Source organism: Lampetra planeri, chromosome 30, assembly GCF_965212315.1.
Source record: "Lampetra planeri chromosome 30, kcLamPlan1.2.h2, whole genome shotgun sequence".
Classification (NCBI taxonomy): domain Eukaryota; kingdom Metazoa; phylum Chordata; class Hyperoartia; order Petromyzontiformes; family Petromyzontidae; genus Lampetra; species Lampetra planeri.
This window is the reverse complement of record NC_136136.1, coordinates 11,643,501-11,667,250: the sequence shown is the minus strand read 5'-3', so window position 1 is coordinate 11,667,250 and position 23,750 is coordinate 11,643,501. Positions and strand designations below refer to the sequence as shown.

Here is a 23,750-nt window from a genome sequence, read left to right as displayed (position 1 = left end):
AACATGAATCGGAGTTATCAGATGAGGGATGTAGTCAAAGTGTGCATGATTTTTCTGCGAATGCTCAAATGTCACCATCAGCTGCTCCCATTGATCTGTAAATAAATAAAAATGAATAATCGGAGCTTGTCCAATATTGTTACGTTTAAAAGATGAAGTGTCCAAGTGTAGGACAGGTTGCCCTTGAAGTACTGCATACGCATCAATGCGCAAATTTCAATCGTGTATTTTATCCAACAAGCAGCACACACTGCATATTGTGATGAGCTGGCAATCATAGGTTTTTATATAAGGTCATACAAAGGTCAAGTTGACTCCCAAAGACCTCTGGATTCATACCGTTACAATGAGCCTCTCCTGGACCATGTGTGATGAAATGTACTCACTTGCAGAGACAGACTGACAACAACAATACCTCCAAGACAATTTTTGTTGAATACGAAGGCAAAAAAAGTTGAACGTACGTTTCTGGTCCTCGGCGACCGCCACCAACGTAGCGAGGACATGCACGCCTTCCTGAACAGCCTGAAACTCGGCTGTAGTCTCTGGCTTGTTGTGTTCCACCTTTTGGAGTTGTTCAACCAGCAGCGGTGCAATTGCGTGGATGTACGGCACTGCTAGTGCCCGATTCTGGTGCTGAAACACTGACACTAGTATTTGGCAGCACTTAAATTGCACCTGATTAAAAGAGAAAATTATTATTAGTAGGACTTCGTTAATAATACTTTCAATTTTAATCAAGGAAAGATTTTGTTGTTGCACTGTATGAATAGTATTTTCAAGATTAATAATTAACCAATTATACCAGAAAACAATTAATGTAAAACTAAATATATAAAAACGTTGATATTCATGACAAGTGCTAGTACAGTCCCAATGTCATTTAGTAAACATAGCAGACACGTTTAGGTAATGACTGATTCTGTGTGTGCAAAGAAAACTGTCACTTTTTATTTTGTGACTATGCCAGAAATGTCTCTCTGTGATTTGGCGCAACATGCATTCATTATAAGTGGCATGGTAATAATAATGAGACGCAAGAATATTGTGGGCATGTTCATAAATGCATTCATATTCAAATCTGTTAAAAAATGGGCCACACATTCGATAGATATGCAAAATAAAAAATGGTTTGCTCTTTTTATATTGCTGTTTTATAATTTTTAATGAAATACAATTTGATAGCATGTGTTTGAACGTGTATAATCACTATAATCTTCAATTTGTATAATTGCCATATGTAACGTTTGAATGTAATTTGGATTATCTTGGAATGGTGCATTTTATAGAAATTATCTCAACAAAATTTAATGAGACTTCCAATAAAACCTAAAAATCACGAAAAATGTGACCAACGTAGCTAAGAGTGTTCATTTTTTACTTTAAGCAGGGGAGAACTGGAGAGGCAAGCATCGTCTCCTTTGCAAGAGTGGCCCGGGTCATTTACCTTGGGGTCCTTAGATTTGACAGCTGCTACGAATCGTTCGATGCACGGTAGCTGTAGGCTGCGCACAGCAAGGACGTCGGGGCTTGCCGACAGCAGGAAGACGGCGAGGGCCGCGAGCACGCTCACCTCATCCACATTTGCACCTGCGCAGCGATAAGTTGCGGTCGAATATCAAAACAGAATTGCAGAGCAATAAACAAATTTGGTTACATCTGGAAGCCAAGGCGACGGAGCGTGTGAGTGGAGAATAAACACTGCAGGCGGTCCTCCGCTTTTACGGTCATTGCAATGCGTTCCTGAAAACCCCGTCATCCGAAATCAAACCCCATTTTTCCATAGACGGTAGACACAGTGGAAGCTTCGCTTTGCGATGTTTTTTTTCCTTTCATCAGCCATAGTTAACCGGCTTTAATAGTACACATCCACAAACACACCTGAGAATAACAAAAGCTCCACGCCACATAACGGACACCAGACTGACTGTTGAAATGTCGGAAGATGTCGGAAATAAAGTTTCTGCAAAGTAAATCGTTATCCATGGTGGTATTATGTAAACGTCGTAAATGTGGATTCATGTAAATCGGACCGTCGTAAATCGGAGACCGCCTGCACTATTAAAAAGAACAGGAAACAAACCGTTTAATATCTCAGGAAAAGCAAATTTAGTATTCAATTGGGATATTTAGTTAATTTCTTAGTGTATTCCCCACAAAATTACATGTCTCATCTACCAATCCTGCCTTCAAAGGGCTGGAATACAAACATGTGACTGAGTGAATGACACCGAGTGATTGACAACAAAAACATGTCTCAATCTATAGCCAAAAAACATTTTTCAGAAGCATTTTTGAGGTGGCCTTATTCAAATAATGATTTTAAATGTTTTCTTACTTTTGACACCATATACAAGCTTGTAAAAAAGAAAAACAATTTTCACGTGAGATCTTTTTTACTTGTTAGGGTCGTGATCACCTCATAAAAATAATTACATTTTGAAATTTGACCCCACATTCATGGTCATAACGTTCCAAGTAAAATATAACATTTGTATTATTATCCAAAAAAAACAATGGTTTTTGGAGGTGACCAAGTAAAAAATATTGCTTTGAATTTTGACCGCAAATTATTTCCTAAAATACTCCAACACCAAATTTAAACCACAATTGTGAACAGTGATATCATGTGCTTTTAGTGCTTATTGACCCAGCAAAAATAGCAGTGCTGCACGCAACTTCAGTTCGTGCAGTTTTGCTATTCCTCTTCCATTAAATGAACGCAAAGTAGTGGTTTACTGTGCGGTCCATACATTGGATTACATGTCCACATTAGCACTGTGGTTTGTGTCTTTAATTTTCCATTCATGAAGGAGATGTGCACATCAGCTTGTTTATGTTCTGACGTAGTTGATGGCTACAGCAGTGTTTTCAAGGTATATCAAAGTGTGTAATTGAATGGACATGTTAAAATGAAAGCGTATCACGTAAATTGCCGACAGACCTGGTTTCGAAAAATCGAGGACTGTTGCCAGAGCACTACGCAAAAGTTTGGTCCACTGAAGGTTGGTCTTCTCCATCTGAGAAAGTGGAGACGTGATGAGCGCTCGCAGTGCCTGCAGAGTTGCACCGACTGGAAGGGAAATCTGTCCATCTGCTGTGCTGTACGCGGTCTCCTGGAGAACTCCGGTGATCAGGAACAGCAGCGTGGGCAACACCGACACACTTCCTGTAACACAAACGAGCCAGTCACACCTGTGTTATGCAGTTACACTTCGCAACTACTCGGAGACCGGGTAATTCCTTAAGTGGCCAGCGCCGGGAACACATCACAACCATTAACATTACCAAACAACAAAAATGCACTTGAATCTTAAACTAACTACCCAACTCAAGAATGTGTGGGGGGTGCCACAATTATACATTATGCACGTCATATATATAACCTGCATGATATCATTTTGTAAAATGTACGATTCACCACACATTACATGCAGCAAACCTTTTCCCATTATGTGTCTGGTTACATTCTTGAAAATAGCTACAATCGGCAAATCCACAATCCACAAACTCAAAGGCAGATGGTAAAATTAGGGTTTGGTTCACGATTCGTAATAAAACACCCACCCACCACCCTCCTTTTGTTTTAAATGTTTTCCCTACGTTGATCCAAACATTAAACAGAAAGTATTTTGAACATAAAATATTAATAATATCTAGCATTAAATATAACTTGTACGGTAAATGAATCGAATGAAAACATTACTGTACATGTATCCGTGTACAGTAATGTACACTACAGAAAGAAAATCGTGTGGCGGAACATCATTGCCTCCTCACTGGAGGCTGGGAACACCGCGTGGTGGCCTGGGTCCCACGATAGGCCGCTTGGCAGACAAGATGCAGGATAAGACAGCGCCGCGTATGTTCTTCCGAGGTAGCAGCATCGTCGCGAGCAGTGCAGTTACGATGCGTACAGGAATCTCGCGATCAATTGCAAATGGTCGAGCCATCTCCTCAGGGAGTGGTGGAGAGGGGGCGCAATTGGCAAACTGGACCTCAATAAATTTCACGCAAAAGTGAAACCCGCGAGTGGGAAGGGTTCGCCGCTTGATTATCAATAACGTTACGGGACATCAATGTCACACTGCATGCATACGATGCATCATAACCAATATGGTGATGGATTATGGTAGCATTGTCCAATTTATAATTCAAGCATTCAGTTAAATCTTTTCATAGTTATAAAATATGATGTAATATAATTGTACCTGCTGGGGAACACAATAATGGAAGCTCTGCTAAGATGTGCAATGCTGCAGACACAAGCTTTGCTCCATGTTGAGACAAGAGTTGGGGCTTGATGACAGCCTCGTTAGTTGCAAGCAGGAGCTTCGGGTTTAGCCTCGGGAGCTGCCGCACCAGAATGCACAAGCACAACTCTAGTGCGGCAAAAACCAACGACTTCCCGGGGACAAGCTCCCCGGTCTCCTCTCCCTCTCCAAACTCTGGGAGGGTCTCCTTCTCTGCGGCTCCATCATCGACTGTAAAACAACAACACCCACCCGACAACGTTAAGAACAAATATATACTTTACTGTTGCACCAACCTCAAATCTATTCCTGAACGCCATCGGCTATCCAAATGTTCTGTCTTAATATCACTTCGTACAACTACTACTACTGGTTTATGTTTAGTTCCACTCAGACACAATGGGATTGCTCTTATCCACATTTATATGGGGCATGCTAATCACGGACTCTGTCTGCGTTTACCAGGAAACAACTCCATTTGCAATGTGACTCATTATTATTATCATCATCATCAAACCATCACCATTAAGTGAAAGGCAACAAATGGCAAACAACATACATTATTGCCAATATAAGAATGCAGTTACTGATGCTATTTAAACTGAAAAAAAAATTCCCGCCAGATTATTTCTTTAAAAACACAGGACAATGTAAATTAACATAATCCACATTTACTTCAATGAGTTCTTTAAAATAAAAACAAACATACACACAGCTCACCTTCAGCACTTCTTCGTTTTTCCTTGATATGCTCAAGGGTGGCGCGGATTGTTTGCGTGACAACGTCAACTACAGCCAACTGCACCACCGGCACGTCGCGTGTGAGCAGTAGTCTGTGCAGCACATTCAGCAGCTCCACAGCCAGCATCTGAATAAAAACAAAAACCCAACACGGTGGGCACAACACGAAGGTTGAGGTGGCAGGGGATTAATGGCCTCATCACCACCACCACCACTACATATCACCTTGGCCCTGCGCTGCGTCTATACAGATCAGATGCCTTGTATCTGACAGTTAACTTTATAGATCAGATAAATGGATTACTTATTTAGGCACTGCAATGATGTTTTGCAAAACTAATTTTTTTTTATAGGAGACCTACATTAATAAGAGATTACCAAACTATTATGGAAGCAATACATTGATTTTGTAAGCTTTGACTGGACCATGAAGGGCAAGTTGTGATGATGCAGGTTTCCAGTGTAGGTTAATATCAGCCTCATTCACGTCTAATGATTTTTGAGAGTGCAGAATGGACTGGGTCAACAATGAGCAGACTGTAACAATTTAATTATGGTGGCAATAGCCAGCAGACCTGTTTCAAACGTTTGCCTGCATGTATATGCCTCTCATCATCATCATCAGCCCTTATCTATCCAATGCCCCAACACTGAAGCCATCCCTTGTCTACGGAAAATCATTACACACAACTTGGTTAAATGAAGAACTCAGCACATTCGTCAATAGCACCACGTTGCGTTTTTTTAAAAATTGTGCTTGTGCATTATTGTCAATGCAGCAGCAGCATCACCAAACAATTTGGTTCAATAAGGGGGGTGGGGGCTATCTGGAATTTAGTCCAGGATCTCAGCGGTGCCAAACTCATTCCTTGGACACAGTATTATCCCGAACCACTTGGTTACAAAGTCAGCCATGTGTAAGAAAACGATCCGATGGCATAGTTGTATGAGAAGATATTACGGGGTGCTACAACATTTATAAGTTCTGAACTAAATTATATAAAACCACCCTCACTGATAAATTACAGTATATTTCATACCCTTTCACTCGGAGGCCAAATTATCTATGAAGAGGCAGTATTCCCAGTGAAAAAGTTGTATTTGATGTAATGACTTTATTGTGCAGACACACTTTTAACACCGCAATTACCTGATCATTGCCAATTTTAGTTCGTGGCCAAGGTGAGTCCAGCAAAGTTTTGAGAGCTTCCAAACATTCTGTGACACATTCAATTGGTTCTTCCACTCTTGGTGAACACAGAAATTCTATGCTTATACCTGAAAAAAGCAGCAATAAAATTAAACTGAAACAATTTTATGATCAGGAATGATTGTAAGAAATGTATTACAATGGATAGGGTTATACAGTCTTTCGTACAATAAACACAAATTTTGCACATCGCGGGTCTGGTTACGTCCACGATTCGCAAACTCAAAGGCACATGGGAAAAATGGACGTATTGGCAGTACACCAGTGTTGCATAACACCCTGGTCCCTCATAAAAAATCTCTTAATAAAAAAAATGTAACTGCCATTCGTCTTCTGACTGCCTCAACATCACGAGACCTTATGTTGACGCACCCACCAAGATTTTAAATGACCGGGGTTGCAGGTAAAATACATTCTTTTACGAAAATTTAGTTTTTTTTATACTGTGCACTGCCAATACGTTCATATATGGTTTGGTTCATTAATCCAAAAATTAAACAGGAAGTATTTTAACATAAAATATATTTAATATTTTCTCTAGTGTTAAACATAACTTGTACGGTAAATGTATAGCATGACAGAAATGTAAGTGGTGTACAGTATCGTACACGTAAAAGTAACCATGAAAATAAAGATAAGGTGAATGGCATATGTACAGTAAATATTATGCAGTGTACAAAAAAATGACTTTTACTATACGTGTGTGTTCTTCCACAGCAGCATCAAAGCGAGCGGTGCGGTTATAGAGTAAAGCACTAGGCACCAGTCTCCCCCAGGCCCTCTGGCGCAGAAGCTTAATTTAGCTATTTTTTAAATTTTGTTTGGCAAATAAATTAATGGTGGAGGGGTTTCCAGCCCCTCACACCCATCCAGAGACCCCCATTGATAAGTGTGGTGGATGTGAGCATGCCATCAGGCTAATGTGCTCCATTAGCCCTCAGCGTCTTAAGGACACTGCTCACAACACACCCGTGTTTGCCACCTGCCAGAGAGGTTACGTTTGTTTTTCCAGATTACATGACCATTAGTTAAAAGGTACATCGACTCGCTGAGACACGCAAAAAAGAGGCATAGAGAGGAGTATAAAAAGAGAGATGAACAAAAGACGAAAATCGAGATAGCATTTTTCCAAGTTGCTGTTCCACATTCCTGGACTCATCCTTGCTACTCCGACAGCCTGGTTTCCTTCCTTCACTCCCCTGCTTTATGTCCCTATTAAGCCACAAACAGAGTGAGCTTACATATGCACCTCACTTTTTCTGGCACCTCTTGCTCTCATAGTGTTTGCAGCTTTTTTTCAATTCTTGTGCATTATGCTTACGACCATTACATACCTTGTTTGTTTGTTGTACAATATGACCATGTATGTATGTAGACCTTCTTACGAACCGTACAATATTGATATCTGTCTCTTATTTGTGTTGCTGCTATGCTCACGCACCACGGATCTCCCTTGTAAAGTAACTCGGAAACTGGCTATACAGCGGGGACATCCGTGCGACAAATAAATTAAACGCAAATTCACAGTTAACAAACGTGAAAATTCCTATCTCCTTTACGGGAAGAGATAACATTACCGATGATGAGGTGAAAGCGATCTGTGTTGAGGTCTTCAGGGGAGCAAACTGGAACCTCAGGGCCTGATGACAGTTCTGTGCCAGGCAGTGCAACTGGAAAATCTTCCAGCTCGCCGACTGCAAAGCCACTGCTGTGAAGCCACAGACACACTGCGCGCAGGATCGTCGCCCATGCTGCCCGGTAGTGCATTCGAGCCGCATCTATAGTCTCCGGGGTATAGAATGCGCCACCTGATAAAAAAAAAATACGCATGGCACAACATGTACGCAACAATAGTTTTTTTGTATACCTGTTATACATATGGCACAAGCTTGCATGCGTTGCGTTTTTACTTTAGCCAGACCGTGTTTCCCAATGTAATTGAGGAAATCTAAACATTAACAGGACATGCCTTTGAACGTCCTTTTTAAGTTAAATTTGAGTGTGTTACAATTTGTATCAGCTTTCGTGGCTGCAGGAATTCATATTGTTTGGGTCTTTCGGTAAAGTCAGTAGATAGGTTCAAATGCATAAAAATTGAATAAACAAAAAACTACGACGTTTCGATCGCAACACAAGCGGTCGTCATCAGGCCTGATGATGGTTCAAATTAATAAATTAATAAAAAGTAAAATTAATTAATAAAAAATCAAATGTGTTGATATAAATAAAATTAAAACTACGACGTTTCGATCGCAACACAAGCGGTCGTCATAATTTTTTTTATTTGCACCTATCTATGTGACTTTACTGAAAGACCCAAAGAATTTGTATCAACGAATGAATGAATCCAGTAATGTTTTTTACAATTACAGTAAAACCTTGGATTGCAAGCATAATTTGTTCCGGAAACGTGCTTGTAATCCTAAGCACTCGTATATCAAAGCGAATTTCCCCATAAGAAATAATGGAAACTCAGATGATTAGTTCCACAACCCAAAAATATTAATATAAAAATTAGTAATACAAAAAAACCTTTGTATATTTTTATTAATTAAATTTAATATAAAGTAATCAAATTTATTAATTACATTTAATTGCGGCTGGTGTGAGGGAGACAAGAGAGGAGAGGAGGATTATTGTGTAGGACGACTTTCACTGTCACTAACGGAATCCCTGCCATCTGTTGGCTCACTGGAATATTTTTCTTTTTGTGCGACTTTAACAAGGAACCTATCCAATGACACTTGCTTTTGCCTCCTTTTGAGGAGGCAAAAAGCATTGTTGCAGTACAGTTACTAAAGAACAGTCACTACACTTGGACACAAAATTAAAAAAATGCTTTACGCACACACACGTGGTCACAACACTGTAGTAAACAGTATACGCTCGCACGGATGTTGACTATATGAGTGAGGCACGTCGCCTGAGACCAAGCATGGGAGACAATTACCCACAATCCCGCAGCGAGAGAGAGAGAAGAACCATTGGCTCAGTTGTGATCACGTGACGCTCGGCAGACAAAGCGTATACTGTACGTACTACTCGTATTGCAAGACCTCGCTCGTTTATCAAGTTGAAATTTATTTTAAAAAAATTGCTCGTCTTGCAAAACACTCGCAGGCCAAGTTACTCGCAATCCAAGGTTTTACTGTATACTCTTTGGTTCTTTCGGTAAAGTCACGTAGGTATAAAATAAAATAAATCACGATGTTTCGATCGCAACACAAGCGACCATCATCAGGTGGAACAGATACAGCAGGAGAACTGCTGACATAGGAGAAAGAGCTGCTGCAACAAGAGTCTATATAGGATGAATTCCTGCAGTCACGAAAGCTTCAAATCAAGATTTTTTTACAATTGTAATAAAAGACTCGGATGCTTCTCTCTGTCCTGTGTCCTTTATTTGGGTTTGATCTCTTTTCCCTCACGGCACTCCCCTATATACTCTCTGCTCTGCAGCCCCAGGCTGCTGTCGCTCACGTAGCCCAACTCCCTCCTAGCAGACCCGCTGCTGTCTCGTCGTGCAGACCCCTGCTGCCCAACTCCTCCCTTGCAGACCCGCTGCTCTCTGCAGCCTCCTCGCTGCTCCTGCTGCCCGGGGGTCGGTCACCGTTGGCCGACGGTGCCGATCCTCGTGGCCCGGGTGTGTGGCGATTTCGCCACTCTCTCTCTCACCCTTCGCCCTGCGTGGCCTCACACTTTCCCAGTCTCCGATCACTCCCGACTGCTTCCGGTTACCCCCCTTATAGACCTCTACCCTCTCCCCCACGTGACGTAACTCCTCCCCCCATGACGTCACTTCCGGGAGGTCGTTTACGCCCGCATTACACAATTGTTAATATTCCAATAGCACAACTTAAAACTTTAATGAAAACACTTGATGGGAAATAACATCAATAAATCATATCTATTAAAATGTTTTTCTGCTCCTATTACCCTCCGCAGGAAGTTGGCTGGAGAACTCCAGCGGTAGAGTGAGCAGTGCGTGGTCCTGCAGGGCTGCTTGCCACAGGCGGCTCAGGGTTGGGATCTCTGGTTGCACCAAGTTGAGCAGAGAATCTGCAGAAAGTTGCTCGGCCTCTCTGCTCCCTTCCTCCTCCTCCTCCGTATCTCTTGATACTTTAGCTGTGGCATCTTGCTGAGTTTTCATTGCGACAATATAAACCTGAGATAAAAAAAAAATAGCAGCGACACATTGGAAAAAAAACGTATTCCACATGCAAACATGAGATGTTAACTACCTCTCCTGGTATACAGGAGGTCGTGGGTTTGATCCCAACTCTGATGCCTGTATATTTGGGATTTGCATGTTCTCCCTGTGGTGGCGTGGAAATTTCTCCGGGTCCTCAGATTTTTCCCTCCACATTTAAAAACACACACTTAAGAGTATTTGGCTGCTAGAAATCTCCACACGATAAGCTACTTTGTTGAGCTATCAATTGTACTTAGGCCACTTCTGCATAACAGCTCAGTGGGCGTTACCTGGTAAAAATATATTTGTTGAAGTTTTTTTTACATTAACATGCTCACAAAATATACTTCCCATAGTATTCCTATAATAAAATGCAAATGTGAATGTAGTCTCACAATACTGTCAGAGTATGTGAAAACCAAAAGGGCTCATCAATATTGTTGCAAATGCTGCCTGTCACACAACTATGCAGTTTTCCCATATCTCCTATCCAGTGTCCTGCACCTCCAATTAGCACGGTTGGCTACGTACGGTGCGAAAAAAGTTCAACATACATATACAAATATGAAGTTTGTTTAAAGGTTGTGTTATCAGGGAGGTGTCTATTTATACATTAAGCAAATATGATGATGATGATTATTATTATTACTACTATGCGTGCTTACCCAGGAAAGTCTCAAGACACTTTTCAGGAGTGTTCTGCCATGTTTTTGCAGCAGGGAGCAAAGTTGCCATCCCTAATCCCAACGGAGTAATTTGCAGGTCATGTTTCAGCATTGGGATGTTTGGCCAAAACCAGTTAACATTGTGTACATTCTAGCTATGGAAGGAATCCGGAGAACCAAGATGAAACCCATGCAAGGACATGGGAAGAACATACAAACTTCACACACAAAGGCACGCCCAAGGCGAGAATCGAATGCAGGACCTTCCAACTGCGAGGCATGAGTGTTATGACTGCGGCCACCCAGTTTAAAGTATTAAGATGAGAGCAGTTCAGAGCATACCTTTGCCCAGGCCTTCAGCACAGCGAGTCTCTCCATGGTTCCAGAGCTCTCGCTGTACAGCTGGCATGCGCCACCCTTGCCAGCCAACACCTTGCTCAGCGAGGACACCAGCAGCGAGTGGACCCTTTGCAGCCCATTCGAGTCATTCACCACTCCACTGCAGATCCAGGAACTACACACCTAAGAAAAAAACAAAACGACGGGCATACAGCAACGTTTCCTCCACGTTAACGCATCACCTACAGCACAACTCCACCAATCTGTGATTCCCCGTAATTTGAGGATTATTGGCGGATTGCAACCCCCGTAATCCGCAGCGCACGGCGGTCGGTTGGAAAACGCTTCGCGGACCGCAAATCGCGACCCATGGATGTCGGCGGGTTATCATGGAACTGCAGGAGCGGAGCTGCAGGGAAACACGGAGGGGGAAGTTTTTTTTTTATTGATCAGAGCGTGGGCAATTGTTGTTGCCGATCCGAGCTGCTGCCTTCCCGCTGCCGGCCTGCGGTTTCCCACCTCTCCACGTGCAGGCTGTGACAGATTCTATGGCATTGAGATTAATTTTGCATGACGCCTTTCCACAGAAATATTACTGGAATATAACCAATGGAAACAGCAGCTCTATTACATTAATTACACCAATATTACTAACAGCATATTATAACTAAGATTTCTGAGTAATTTTTTACACACATTTTTTGCAAAAGGGTTCTCATTTTGTAAAACAAATCCTCTCGTACTAAAGAATACAACAGCAGCTTGGGCATATCATGCACTGGAATTATACGGAGTAACACTTGCACTCATATTGCATCCATAATCTTAACAAAAGAAATCAGAGCACAATATTTTTTTTTAGCTGAGGGAACCCCATGCCTTCAAAGCCCCAGATGACAATGGTGCATCGCTGTGTCAGGCATGCTGCACCCTTCTTAATTATAATACATACTACATTAAGTTCTCATGACATACATGTCACTGCGGCCACAATGAATTAACATATACGGCTATGCAGGTGTGTACATGCCTGTATATATGTGAATGCATCAATACTTGTGTGTACCCTTGCAAGCTATACATGTAGTGTGAAGTGTGTACATTTGCAAACGACACCAAGCTTACCTGACAAGCTTTGGCGGTTATGTCGGAAGGTGTGTCAGCTGAAAATGCTGGTCTTAGGGCTGCACCAACCTACAAAATGCACAGAAATATTTCAGAAACTCATATTACAAGTGCCATTTCTGGGTTAGGCTGTGTGTTGAGCATTTCTTATCTTATTGTTTAATGGTTACATATTAATTGATATAGTAAACCACACTTTTTATATGCATAATTTGTATTTATAATAAGCAACTTAGTTCACAGTGATTAATCAGCAACTTACATTCGCTTGATATTGCTCAAGTATGACATGGCCTGGGAACTCTGGTTCGTCTACTGCTGCAAACTTCTTGATGATGTCTTCCAGAGCTTGCAGGCCAACCATGCGTAGCTGGTTGCTGTGGTCAGTAGCAGCCATAAAAGCCATACGTATGAGGTCCGAAAGGTACAACACCAAATAATCACCTGCAATGAAAAATGCATTCTCTATTTGTCTTTGTGATGCAAAACCATGTCCGTATTGAGACAAATCAGGAGGTTTCAGTCATGTGGAGTGTATGTTAAACCTACAGCCTGTCACTTTCACCTGCGCTGACAGCAATACATCACAAAGCCAGCAGGGGCAATGTTACCCAAGCATGAACAAGCAGGAGAGGACCCAACATCAACACAACCGATGAATAACACCAATAAACGAAACATCTGCAAACTGCATAAAACCTCAGCTAAAACAAGGACCTCCTTTAAGTATGCTGAGGAATCCTCACCAGCACACCCACCGACTCTCCACAAACTGTACAGACTAGAGCTGACATCAACCAGCTGGCAGCTCAAGTGATCCCTCTTGACGCCAAATCTCCTGCACTGCTATTACCATCGCTGGGCAAACCTGGAGACAATGGTGTCAAGTTACCTTTGGCATCCTTAAGCTTCTTGTCTCTTGCTTTGCCCAAGTCAAAATGGGCAGGGTCCCCACTCTCACACTGTGCGATGATCCGACAGAGGCAGTCTGCAGCGAAGACCCGTGTGGCCCAACGAGGGGCGATCTGCGGCCGGGATTTTTCCTCTGTGTGCGAGGACTTGAACATGGTATCATCGTCCATACCATCCCCCTTCTCTCCCTCTTCTTGCTGAGTCGAATCAACTTTAGACCCACCGCCTATTTCTGAAACGCAATTAAAAGTCACATTGAGAGAATTTGGTTATTCAAGGCAAGCGAGAGCTTATTAAGACCGTAATCATTTTGCAGAGGCCTGGAAAAATAAGATTGTAAGCTGACAACACAAGCTAAATACAATGTGATGTGTTTTATATAGCACTCATAATGCAGAGTATTGCAGGGTGCGTTGTGCAAAAAAACTGAGAAAACCATTAATCAATAAACTAACTCAAACACATTTGTTTAAATTTGATAAAATAAAAAAGATTATGCCAGCAGGAATCTGATATGACTTAGCATAAAGTTCTCATTTTAGACGACCTCTAGAAAATACAAAAAGTTCAGCATTCACGGATGTCAGGTGCGACTAGGAACATCACGTGCCAACAGTTAAGGCCCATGAAGGATTGTACAGGGAGTAAGCGTAATTTAAAAATAAATCCTGATGTTAACAGAAAGTCAATACAGTGATTTAAGAACCTGAGTGATGTGCGTGAGTAAGCACTTTAGCTGCAGCAGTTTTAATCAGTGGGAGCAGACGTAATTTAGAACCAAGGAGGCTAGCGAACAACACGTTACAGTGATCTAACAAAAGCATGCACCAACATTTCCACACCTTTAGTAGACAAAACGTATCTCGATTAAGACATATTATTTTTATGAAAAAAATAAGACCTTTCTAATGGAGCAAATTTAAGTATCCAAAGCACTGTGAAATCAGTAATAATTCCCTAGTTAAAATATAACCAGAAAACTAGGACATTCATAAAACATGCAACAAACATATGTCAAATGTTTTCCCCCCAAAAAAATGGATTACAGCTGCATCTCAGATTGTGCGGATTTGCCTGTGGATTAATCAAAATTATTTAAATAACATGCAGATTAAGCGATAATCCACGTGTGCTTGCCTACAAATGACAAACACTGCTATTGCATATCCTAAGGGCAAAATCATAGCCATATGAAAAAATTGAATGCTGAGCACACCATATTCATAGTATGGGAAAGGACATTGCAAACACATTTTTACCAAGTGTATTAATTAGCTCTAGGTTTATAAACTTAGATTATCTACTATTATCCATAAGTGGTTATTTTTTGGTTAGATCGCGTAATTATGAATGTGTCCTTAAAACTGCGACCACCCGACACAGGCAATTAGTAAGGTTTGTCACGTAAAAAAAATCCAATTCGTTATTGTTCAGCATACTGGTGTGTTGGAGAGTAATACAACAAAATGTATCTCTTATGGATATTGTTCGCGAAAGCCTACCTACTATCATGTTGATCGAAAATTTATTATTTTTTGTGGTGTTACCATATTGCACAAATCCACTATATAATTGCCAGCTGTGGCTGGACTGACTGTACCTGTAGATGCTGCAAGCACATCCTTGCAGAGTTTCAGCCAGTGAGAGAGATCCTCGACCGCAAGCGATGACAACATGTGTCCCAAAGTATCACGGATGTCACAGCAGAGCTTACGATCAGTTTCACGGTCCAACATTCCAAACAAAACACCTTCCAGACCGGTCTCACTAATGGCAATATCTGGAAAATGGAGAAAATGTATAATATTTTTGAAATATCCATACCATCAAAACACTGAACAATGCACACACACATTATCACTGATATCAATTTCAGAAGTTAAGTAGTCGTAATGTAGAAACTAATGTGCTGGAGATTCAATTATTTGAAATAAGAAAACTCATGGATATGCAAATGTACGGTAATTCCAACGTGCAATTTGTCATCCAAATAATTCAATGAGTGATAATGATGGGTTCACACCAGATAAACAGGAAGCAGTAGGCCGCGATGACACAATCGAGTCGTGATCACAAACGATGTTTAATAGTTCCAAACATGCATGACAACATGCACAGTCAATTATAAATTAAAAGAAACACGTGGCAATTATAACATACAAAATCTGTTTTCATAAATTCGGTTCGATATTATCAAATGGGACAGAACATGTGAATAACTGGAGACTTACTGTATGCACCAGCTTGGGCTTCCGTGTCCCTGGCCAGGCGGAGGGCGTACTCACAGACTTCCGAAGCCTCCCTCTGAGCCAGTTGGCGTAAGCAAGCGACAGCGGCACGACGCAGCAGCAGGTGTGGACTGCCTAAATTCACCTGCGCAAAGAACATACGTAAAAACATGAATGGCATTCGAACATGAACGGCTTGTTCTAAGTAATACTGTTTATCTTTATATATTTTTTTTCCCACAAGAGGGAGCGGGAGAGTGTCAGCCCAGGGACAGGGTTGCCCCGGGCCATGGCACTCTGGATGACCCCATAGACACGTGATCCGGAGTATCCACAGAGAGGCCCCCAGGTGGGGGGGGCTAGGGGGTGATCACGTGTTCCGGGAGCGCTCTCGAGAGGGATCTAGAACGCTCGCGAAGGCGGGCGGGGCCTTGGGCGGAGCGGCCCCGACCAGGGAGAATATAAGGTGGGTCTCTGAGAGGGACCGGGATCGCTTCGTTCTATAAGCTGAAGCTCAACATCTACAAGCTGGAAGCTCCACGTCTACAAGCTGGAAGCTCTACGTCTGAAGAGGCACCAACACGTGGCCAGGGACCCGAGTGAGGGTCCGACCCTTTCGTAGCTGTAACTCCTACGTATAGAGTAGTTAGCTGGGTGGTCACCACCCGAGGCTGTATCTGGTAAAGGGGAAGTTACCCCTTTGTGTATTACGTGTTGATATAATAGATGTGTTGCCTCTATAGAATAACGTCTGCGACTCAGTTGGACTCACTACACCATTAAAAACGATAGTCCCATATAAGTGTTAACATTTTTTGAAGCACCCTGTATTTTAAATGCATGTTTTTTTTAAAGCTACATTTAAAGTAAGCAGACAATACCCATACTTCCCACATCACTCCCCCTCACATAACATATAAAATACTTTGTACACATCAATCAGCCACACGGCCTTCTGAGAGTGCACTTAACCTTAAGCATTCCTTTGGGTCGAAACTTCATATATTTAACAATTGTAACGTTTTAAAATCTCAGCTGTTGAGCACAGGCCTTAAAGACCTATAGCACAAAGCGGCGAGAAATGAAGAATAATATTAGTGAATACACTAGTGAATGAGGGACAATCTACAAAGGAGGTCGTGGGAACTATTATTTTTCTAATATGGCTTTACTGCACCCAACACGAGCCCGGTACAATACGCTGATCAACATTGAAGGGGAGGGGGGGGAACAGAAAATCCACGATAATTCTGATTTGGCGCGACAGGACTGTACGTAAGGCTGGGGGGGATGTTGGGCCTGTTAGCCCAGCCAAGCGGGGTTTTCCGCGTAGTGCGGGGGGGGGGGTGAACATTTATAATGGGGGAGGGGGGTGGGGGGAAGAAGGGGGATGGGAGAGGAAAGACAACATACTGAGGGAGGACCAAGGACAGAGGGAAGGGGGAGGGGAAGAGGGGGCTAAAGGAAAACCCTACAGCTTATGGGCTGATGCACTAACCTCGCACCGCCGGTAGATCCCGCTCTCGCTCGTTCCCAAGCCGTCGTGGGAACTGTTTGACCATACTTCACCGCGCTAGCCAGTGTGGGTTGGTGAAGTTGAAGATAGATACTGTATTGCCCTCTCCTGCCCAACACAGAGGCCCACAGCCTACAACAACCTATTGCGCATGGCTGTCACCCATACAAGCACTCTTTATAAACCGTCGTACCTTGTGTTAAGAGAGCTTGAATAAGAAAAGAAAATTAAGGATAGGATGTCATCTGCTTGAATGAAAAGGCTACTTACACAGAGATTGGGTACCAGGCTGGAGAGATTGACATGACGTGGGGCAAACATGTGGAGCTGCTGCAGACACGATATGGCCTGGGCCTGCACCAGTGAGTCCGAGTGGTCCTGCATGATCGCGCATCCCACCAAGCAGGAGGACCGCGCCGTGGAAATCAGAAGCCCTGCACCTACAACACACGCAAGTCGCACACAAGTCTTACAAACTGTTCCATTACGCATTGTTATTAAACTGCATCTGGTGCAGCACACTAATTTCTTCTAAATGTCATCCTCTATGCTACAACAATGTGCATCACTGTAAGAATATCGAAGTACGAGCAGGACCCCGCGGAACTTCCATGGTAAAATCATGGCGAATGTGTAGAGATACTGATCATTTCATTAACTGATGATTTCACAAATATAGATTTTTCATAAAAAATTTCCGAAAAGAAATTACTATTATTTACCCCCTCTCATCCGAATCTCATGTGACGTTATCAACCCAGTGTCCTCACCACTCCTGCATCTCTTCCCGTCATCACTCCCTCTTCTTCACATCACCCGTGTGGCGTGACATCATCAACCACTCTCCTCAGCAACCCCTGCGTCGCGTGACGTCACCTCCTCTCCTCACCAACTAACCCCAGTCTTGCGTGACGTCATCACCCGTCCGCTCCAACTCACCAGTGTCGCGTGACATCATCAGTCCTCCCCTCTCCTCAGCACCTTCTACGACTTGTGACATCATCAACCCCTCATCACCCCAATCTTGCATGACGTCATCATCCTCTCCTCGACCTCACTAGTGTCATGACCCCTCTCACCTCCCCAGTGTCGCGTGACGTCATCATACCTCTCCCTCACCTCCCCAGTATCTCGTGACGTCATCACCCCTCTCTCCTCCACCTCACCCCACCACAGGTCTCGTAACGCCATCACCCACTCTTCTCACAACCTCATGCCAATATCTCTCGTGATGTCGACACAGTACTCCTGTACCCAACATCCCAGCGTCTTTTACGTCACCAACTCCTACCCTCCACCTCACCCCAATCTCGCATGACCTCATTCCGGTACGTTACAGACGCACGCACACACAAACACGCGTGTAATGATGGTATATCTGCCACAATGGGGTTAGAGCGCTGTTGCCACCCACATGGGTACGGCACACGAACGGCCCTAGGGAGCGTGTTTTGGGCAGTCAAGGGAGCTGGCCTTCTGGGAGGTGCCAGAAGGAGGGCGTAGCCAGAGGGCGGGGCAAGGCCACGCTGAACAGAATAAAAGGGAAGCGCCGAGATCGTCGAAGGTCGATTCAGTGGGTAACGTTCGGTGGGTCCGGTCACGTCGTCGGGTCGTGGATCTTCAATATCCTTGTGTGTAATGGGTTACCTAGTGATAGATACGTCTACACCAATTATAGAACCAGTTCCGTAAAAGTCCCGATATAAAGAAGTGTTAATAAACGGGTTGCCTCCAACCACGTAGCGTGTCTCCATTTATCAGCACTACAAGCATTTAATATAATGCAGACCAATAAAAAAAAGAACTAGATCAACCCTAACCCTTTTGATTGGGAATGTTAGGTAGGCTAATGATTTGTCAAATGCTGATCACTCTGAGGAGTTGGAGGATTTACTGTCAAACCTGGAAAATTCCACTAAGAAATGGGGCCTTACCATCAGCCCCACCAAAACAAAGCACATTCCTTGGTATTTTATGTCATCAAATACTCCAACCTCTCAACTCCCCATGAGTGACAGGGCAGTGGAAAGAGTGGAGGAGTTTCCATACCTGGGCAGAGTACGAGTGGCATTATTATTTCATAATCTGCATAAGGATGTGTGTGGAAGCTACCTGGCCTATCACTGCATACGAAGCTCCGGGTCTTCTTGGCCACAGTTATGCTCTCATAGCTCATCGGATTCCTCCAATATAGACAAAAAATAATCCAATTATGAAAAGCACAGGCCAACCAAACTGGTTCATTACCTTACCTTGCAATTCTGGTCCAAGTGTAGTGATAAGAGCTCCCAGACAACGTCCCAGGCATTGATGAACCTCTACGTGGGAGGGTGGCACTGTGAGCAGCAGTGTGAGGGCTAGGGAGAGGGTCGGCTCAACATAGCTCCGGTACATGGGTCCACTCGAGTCTACAATCAGCGCTAGAGAGTGGAGGGCCCAGGTCTGTGGAAAGCAAACAAACAATTGTAAATGCAGCCCCATCAACATTGCTTTGGGTCATATTTATCGCCACATTTGTGTTGGTTTTTAATATTATAAACTGTACATGAATACAAGTAACTTCTTACACAATCAAAATTGTGCCCATTCCTTACACATTCCACTTACGTAAATATTTTGCTTGGCTTTGTAAAGGAGCAGTCGCATAGAGAATTTGACAGAACAAATACTGCAATTATTTATCAGCACAGTGCATGGTGGGAAAGAGACATCGTTGATAATTGTTTGTTTTACTTGAAGGAACATAAGATAACATTACAAACACCAAGGTTTATATTGCATGGTGTTGAATACCACCATTGTCTTTTCCTACATTAACATTAGCTGCCCCACCCATGCTGATGACACACTTAAGACTACTCCGCTGGCAGCTCAACTCGTACGTTCATGCGACTCCACGGCTCATGTCCCCCACTCCTTCTGACAGTTGGGCTACGTCCATTTTAAAACTTTATAAACAGTTGCATTTAGAGGCTTACTCCCCTTTTCTCTCCGCCTGATGACGACGGCTTGTGTTGTGATCGAAACGTCGTGAGTATTTTTATTATTATATATTTTTTTCGACGTGACTTTACCGAAAGAACCAAAGAATACTCTTATTATCTGCTATTATTTCAGTAAAGAGGGGTTACCCAGAAGTGGTGCCATGAGCGTTAAAATAATCCCACCGTCAGTTTCATTTGTCTTTACCCCATGAATAATACCGAAGGACAATAATCTCACCTGCACTTCTGGAGAAGTGTTGTCTTGTGCTAGAGCAAGCAGGATGCTCACACTCGTCTTGATATGCTGCCCAGATCCAATTCCACCAACGTAACGATGTAAGCAGCCCAGAGCTAAAGAATGGCCAGTACGTGACACAACATCCCGAGCTGCTTTCAACCTGCACAGTAGAAAAATGCAAGTTAGAAATATACTGCCTTTTGTCTATATTTGCAGTTGAACTCTACATGTTGTAACTGACAGTGTACGGTTAAATGAATCAATATTAGGCACACACGGTGACAAAAATGTATTTTGCATAACATTTAATAACCTCGCTACACATTTTCTTACCAATGTAATTGTGTTACTCTACAGTGATTTATATAATTATCTCTCGAGCAAAGTTTACCTGGGAAGTAGTTGTTCAGTTGCAATCCAACTGAACTAGAGGAGATGGCATAATTTGACAATGCTGACTACATGGCCTTCCTGTCTTCGCCTTCGCTTCCCCCGACAGATACAAAAAACTGGCTTCCTGTCGACTGTCGCCGTCTGTTTACATTTCTCACTCTGGTCTACACATTCTTCTTTGGTTTTGCCCCGCATTATCTTGCTCGTGTCATCTCTTACTATTCTGTCCCATCCCATCCTCTATGCTCCCCGTCTCTACTCTCCCTCTCTCTGCCTCCCTCGCCCTGCGTCGTCTCGCTCTCGTTCCTTTTCCCTTCTTGATCCCCCTTCACTGGAGCAAACTCCCACTGCAGCACATAAAGCAATCATCATCACTAACCTGCTTCCGTGCTTCCCTTAAAAAAACCCCCATCTCTTCTCCCTAGCCCATCCTGCGACTGCTACTCCCTGCTCCCGCTCCCGCTACGACCAGGCCTAGCCCAACCCCTATCACTACCTTAACGCCTATCACTACACCCTACTCCTATCACTATCCCATCACTACCCCAACCCTAATCACTAGCACTAGTGCTACTCCCTACACCTGCCCCCCAGCTATGACCAGGCCTACCCTAACCCTAACACTTACCCCAACCCCTTCTTAACCACTCCCACCTGTTCTCCTGTCACTAAAACTGCACCACCACTTTTAATAACCCCACTATGTATTTCAATCACTATTATCATCTTAGGTACAATTTTATAATTGTTGTAAAGCGCCTTGGAATAAGGCGTCATATATGTCTATATAAAATAATAGACTGGTTAAGCTATCGTACACTGGCTTGTTGACAAGCACACAAGTTGTTAGGTTAGTCATCCCACTGCTGTCCAATATGGCAATTATCAATATAAATGGCAAATATAAAAATATGGACATGAAAACGACAACGTTTGTGACATTTGTGCTGCGTACTTGTCAAAGCTGTTCTGAGCCATCTTGGCGATGAAGCTGGCTTCTCCCACAACCTGCGCCATCCTGCCCAGGGCCTCGCCAGCGGCACAGCGCAGAATCAGGTTCGGATTGTCCAGAGCTCCCAGCACGAGTGCAAGGGCAGATCGTTTTACCTCCTCGAGGCCCAGAGAGCTCTTGTTTTCTGCAAGGCCCTGCAAAGTAACATGTTCGCATACCGATAATACACAAGTTGTATTACCTTTCCGGAAAAAACGTTATCAGAACTGACTGCTAGCCAAGACTCTGATAAGCAATGCATACATGTGTAGTGGTGATACGCGCTGGGTGTATACGTCGTGTGCCAGCGCGTATGTACGGGTGTGTGTGTGGTGACGCGCGCTGACGGGGAGGAGCAGGCGTCAGTGCGCGGGTGGGGGTAGTGCTGCTGATTGGCTGTGTGCCGGTGACGCGCCCAGAGGGAGCGATCGGGTAGCAGCGCGGTGTGATTGGTCAGGGAGTGGAAACACGCGCTGAGCGGAACCGGATCGTAGAGATAGCGCGTGGGGATTGGGTAACTGAGGAGCGGTGCCGACGTTGAGGTCCGCATCCGCTCCGTCTCCCGGGAAGAAGAGGTATATAAGGTGATGCACAGAGGAGCAGGGGGCAGAAGTGGAACCATCTAAGAATGAAGACGAAGGTGCAGAGATAGAGCCCGGAGAGGAGAGTAATGGAGAGTAGAGGAGAGTAAGGTATAAGTGTGTAGCCAGAGAGAGAGAACGGTCTACACGAGCTGAGTAATGTATAGTGTGTAGCCAGAGAGAGAGAACGGTCTACACGAGCTGAGTAATGTATAGTGTGTAGCCAGAGAGAGAGAACGGTCTACACGAGCTGAGTAATGTATAGTGTGTAGCCAGAGAGAGAGAACGGTCTACACGAGCTGAGTAATGTATAGTGTGTAGCCAGAGAGAGAGAACGGTCTACACGAGCTGAGTGATGTATAGTGTGTAGCCAGAGAGAGAGAAAGGTCTACACGAGCCGAGTATGCATACGGTGTAGCCAGAGAGAGAGAAAGGTCTACACGAGCCGAGTATGCATACGGTGTAGCCAGAGAGAGAGATGCAAAGTCTACACGAGGCGAGTGGAGAGTGTAGCAGAGGCGCAGAGTCTACACGAGACGAGAGAAGAGTGTAGCCGAGGCGCGGAGTCTACACGAGGCACAGAGAGCCAGCAGCACAGAATCTAAGAGAGTCAAGAGAAGCGTAGGGTAGAGAGAAGAGGTCACGAGTTGTACCGTTGTATGGTGACCGCATTGTGAAGAAGAGAGGCCACGCGTTGTATCGTTACAAGTCAAGATTTAATAAAAGAAGTGTGTTCCCGTCAAGGAGTTTCCTGCCGTCATTTTCCAATACTTCACATGTTTATTGCAGAATGGTTGCTATGCAGCCTAACATTTGTATGTTTTTAGTTGAAATGAGTCATACACTTGTGCTGCACAAGATAGTGCTATCTTTGCATATTTATGTAATTCGTACTGTTTTTGTCTTGCAGTAATTTGCCACTGGTTCAACTGTTCCATTGTAATTTCGACAGGTCTCCCTTGCACAAGGACAGGGAACAATTGACAAGAACATTGGGACTGGAATGTAATAAAAAGGAGTTTTCTGAATGTCCCTAAGGCTAATACCTAAATCAGTGTAAGCCAAAATAATCATATAAAATAATGTGAATTGCCAAAATTAATTAAAACTAAAGCAACGTGAGCTCCAAAGTGTATTTGCATGTTCATCGTTTGATATCTGTGGAATATATTATTCTGAGATTGTCTCCTCTCCATGTCGAAATGTAGTGCCACGAGAGTGTTGCATCCATTGGAAAGGTGTGAATTAATCGACTGTGAGAACGATTTATTTACCATGTATGTTCTTGTGTGATTGCATGTTTTTTGTGCGTATAATAATGTAGCACTGAACACGCACAACGGTATGTTCGCATATTGCCGCACGCATCGAGTCGTCCATTC

The 23,750-nt window shown here is 43.4% G+C and overlaps 1 protein-coding gene across 2 annotated transcripts in view; it reads right to left on the bottom strand.

The window, feature by feature from the left end:
- Positions 1-23,750, bottom strand: part of LOC144728982 (HEAT repeat-containing protein 5B-like) — a 47,343-nt gene that overhangs the window by 558 nt on the left and 23,035 nt on the right. For both annotated transcript variants that reach the window (XM_078608789.1, XM_078608788.1), the window contains exons 18-35: positions 21,752-21,942; positions 20,404-20,563; positions 19,434-19,623; positions 17,452-17,621; positions 15,669-15,810; positions 15,038-15,217; positions 13,418-13,669; positions 12,788-12,969; positions 12,526-12,594; positions 11,404-11,583; positions 10,141-10,369; positions 7,782-8,012; positions 6,145-6,272; positions 4,974-5,121; positions 4,212-4,484; positions 2,945-3,169; positions 1,448-1,590; positions 465-678 (exon numbers count right to left, since the gene is read on the bottom strand). In XM_078608789.1, coding sequence (XP_078464915.1) covers positions 465-678; positions 1,448-1,590; positions 2,945-3,169; positions 4,212-4,484; positions 4,974-5,121; positions 6,145-6,272; positions 7,782-8,012; positions 10,141-10,369; positions 11,404-11,583; positions 12,526-12,594; positions 12,788-12,969; positions 13,418-13,669; positions 15,038-15,217; positions 15,669-15,810; positions 17,452-17,621; positions 19,434-19,623; positions 20,404-20,563; positions 21,752-21,942 — 3,307 coding nt within the window. The remainder of the gene's footprint in view (positions 1-464; positions 679-1,447; positions 1,591-2,944; positions 3,170-4,211; positions 4,485-4,973; positions 5,122-6,144; positions 6,273-7,781; positions 8,013-10,140; positions 10,370-11,403; positions 11,584-12,525; positions 12,595-12,787; positions 12,970-13,417; positions 13,670-15,037; positions 15,218-15,668; positions 15,811-17,451; positions 17,622-19,433; positions 19,624-20,403; positions 20,564-21,751; positions 21,943-23,750) is intronic.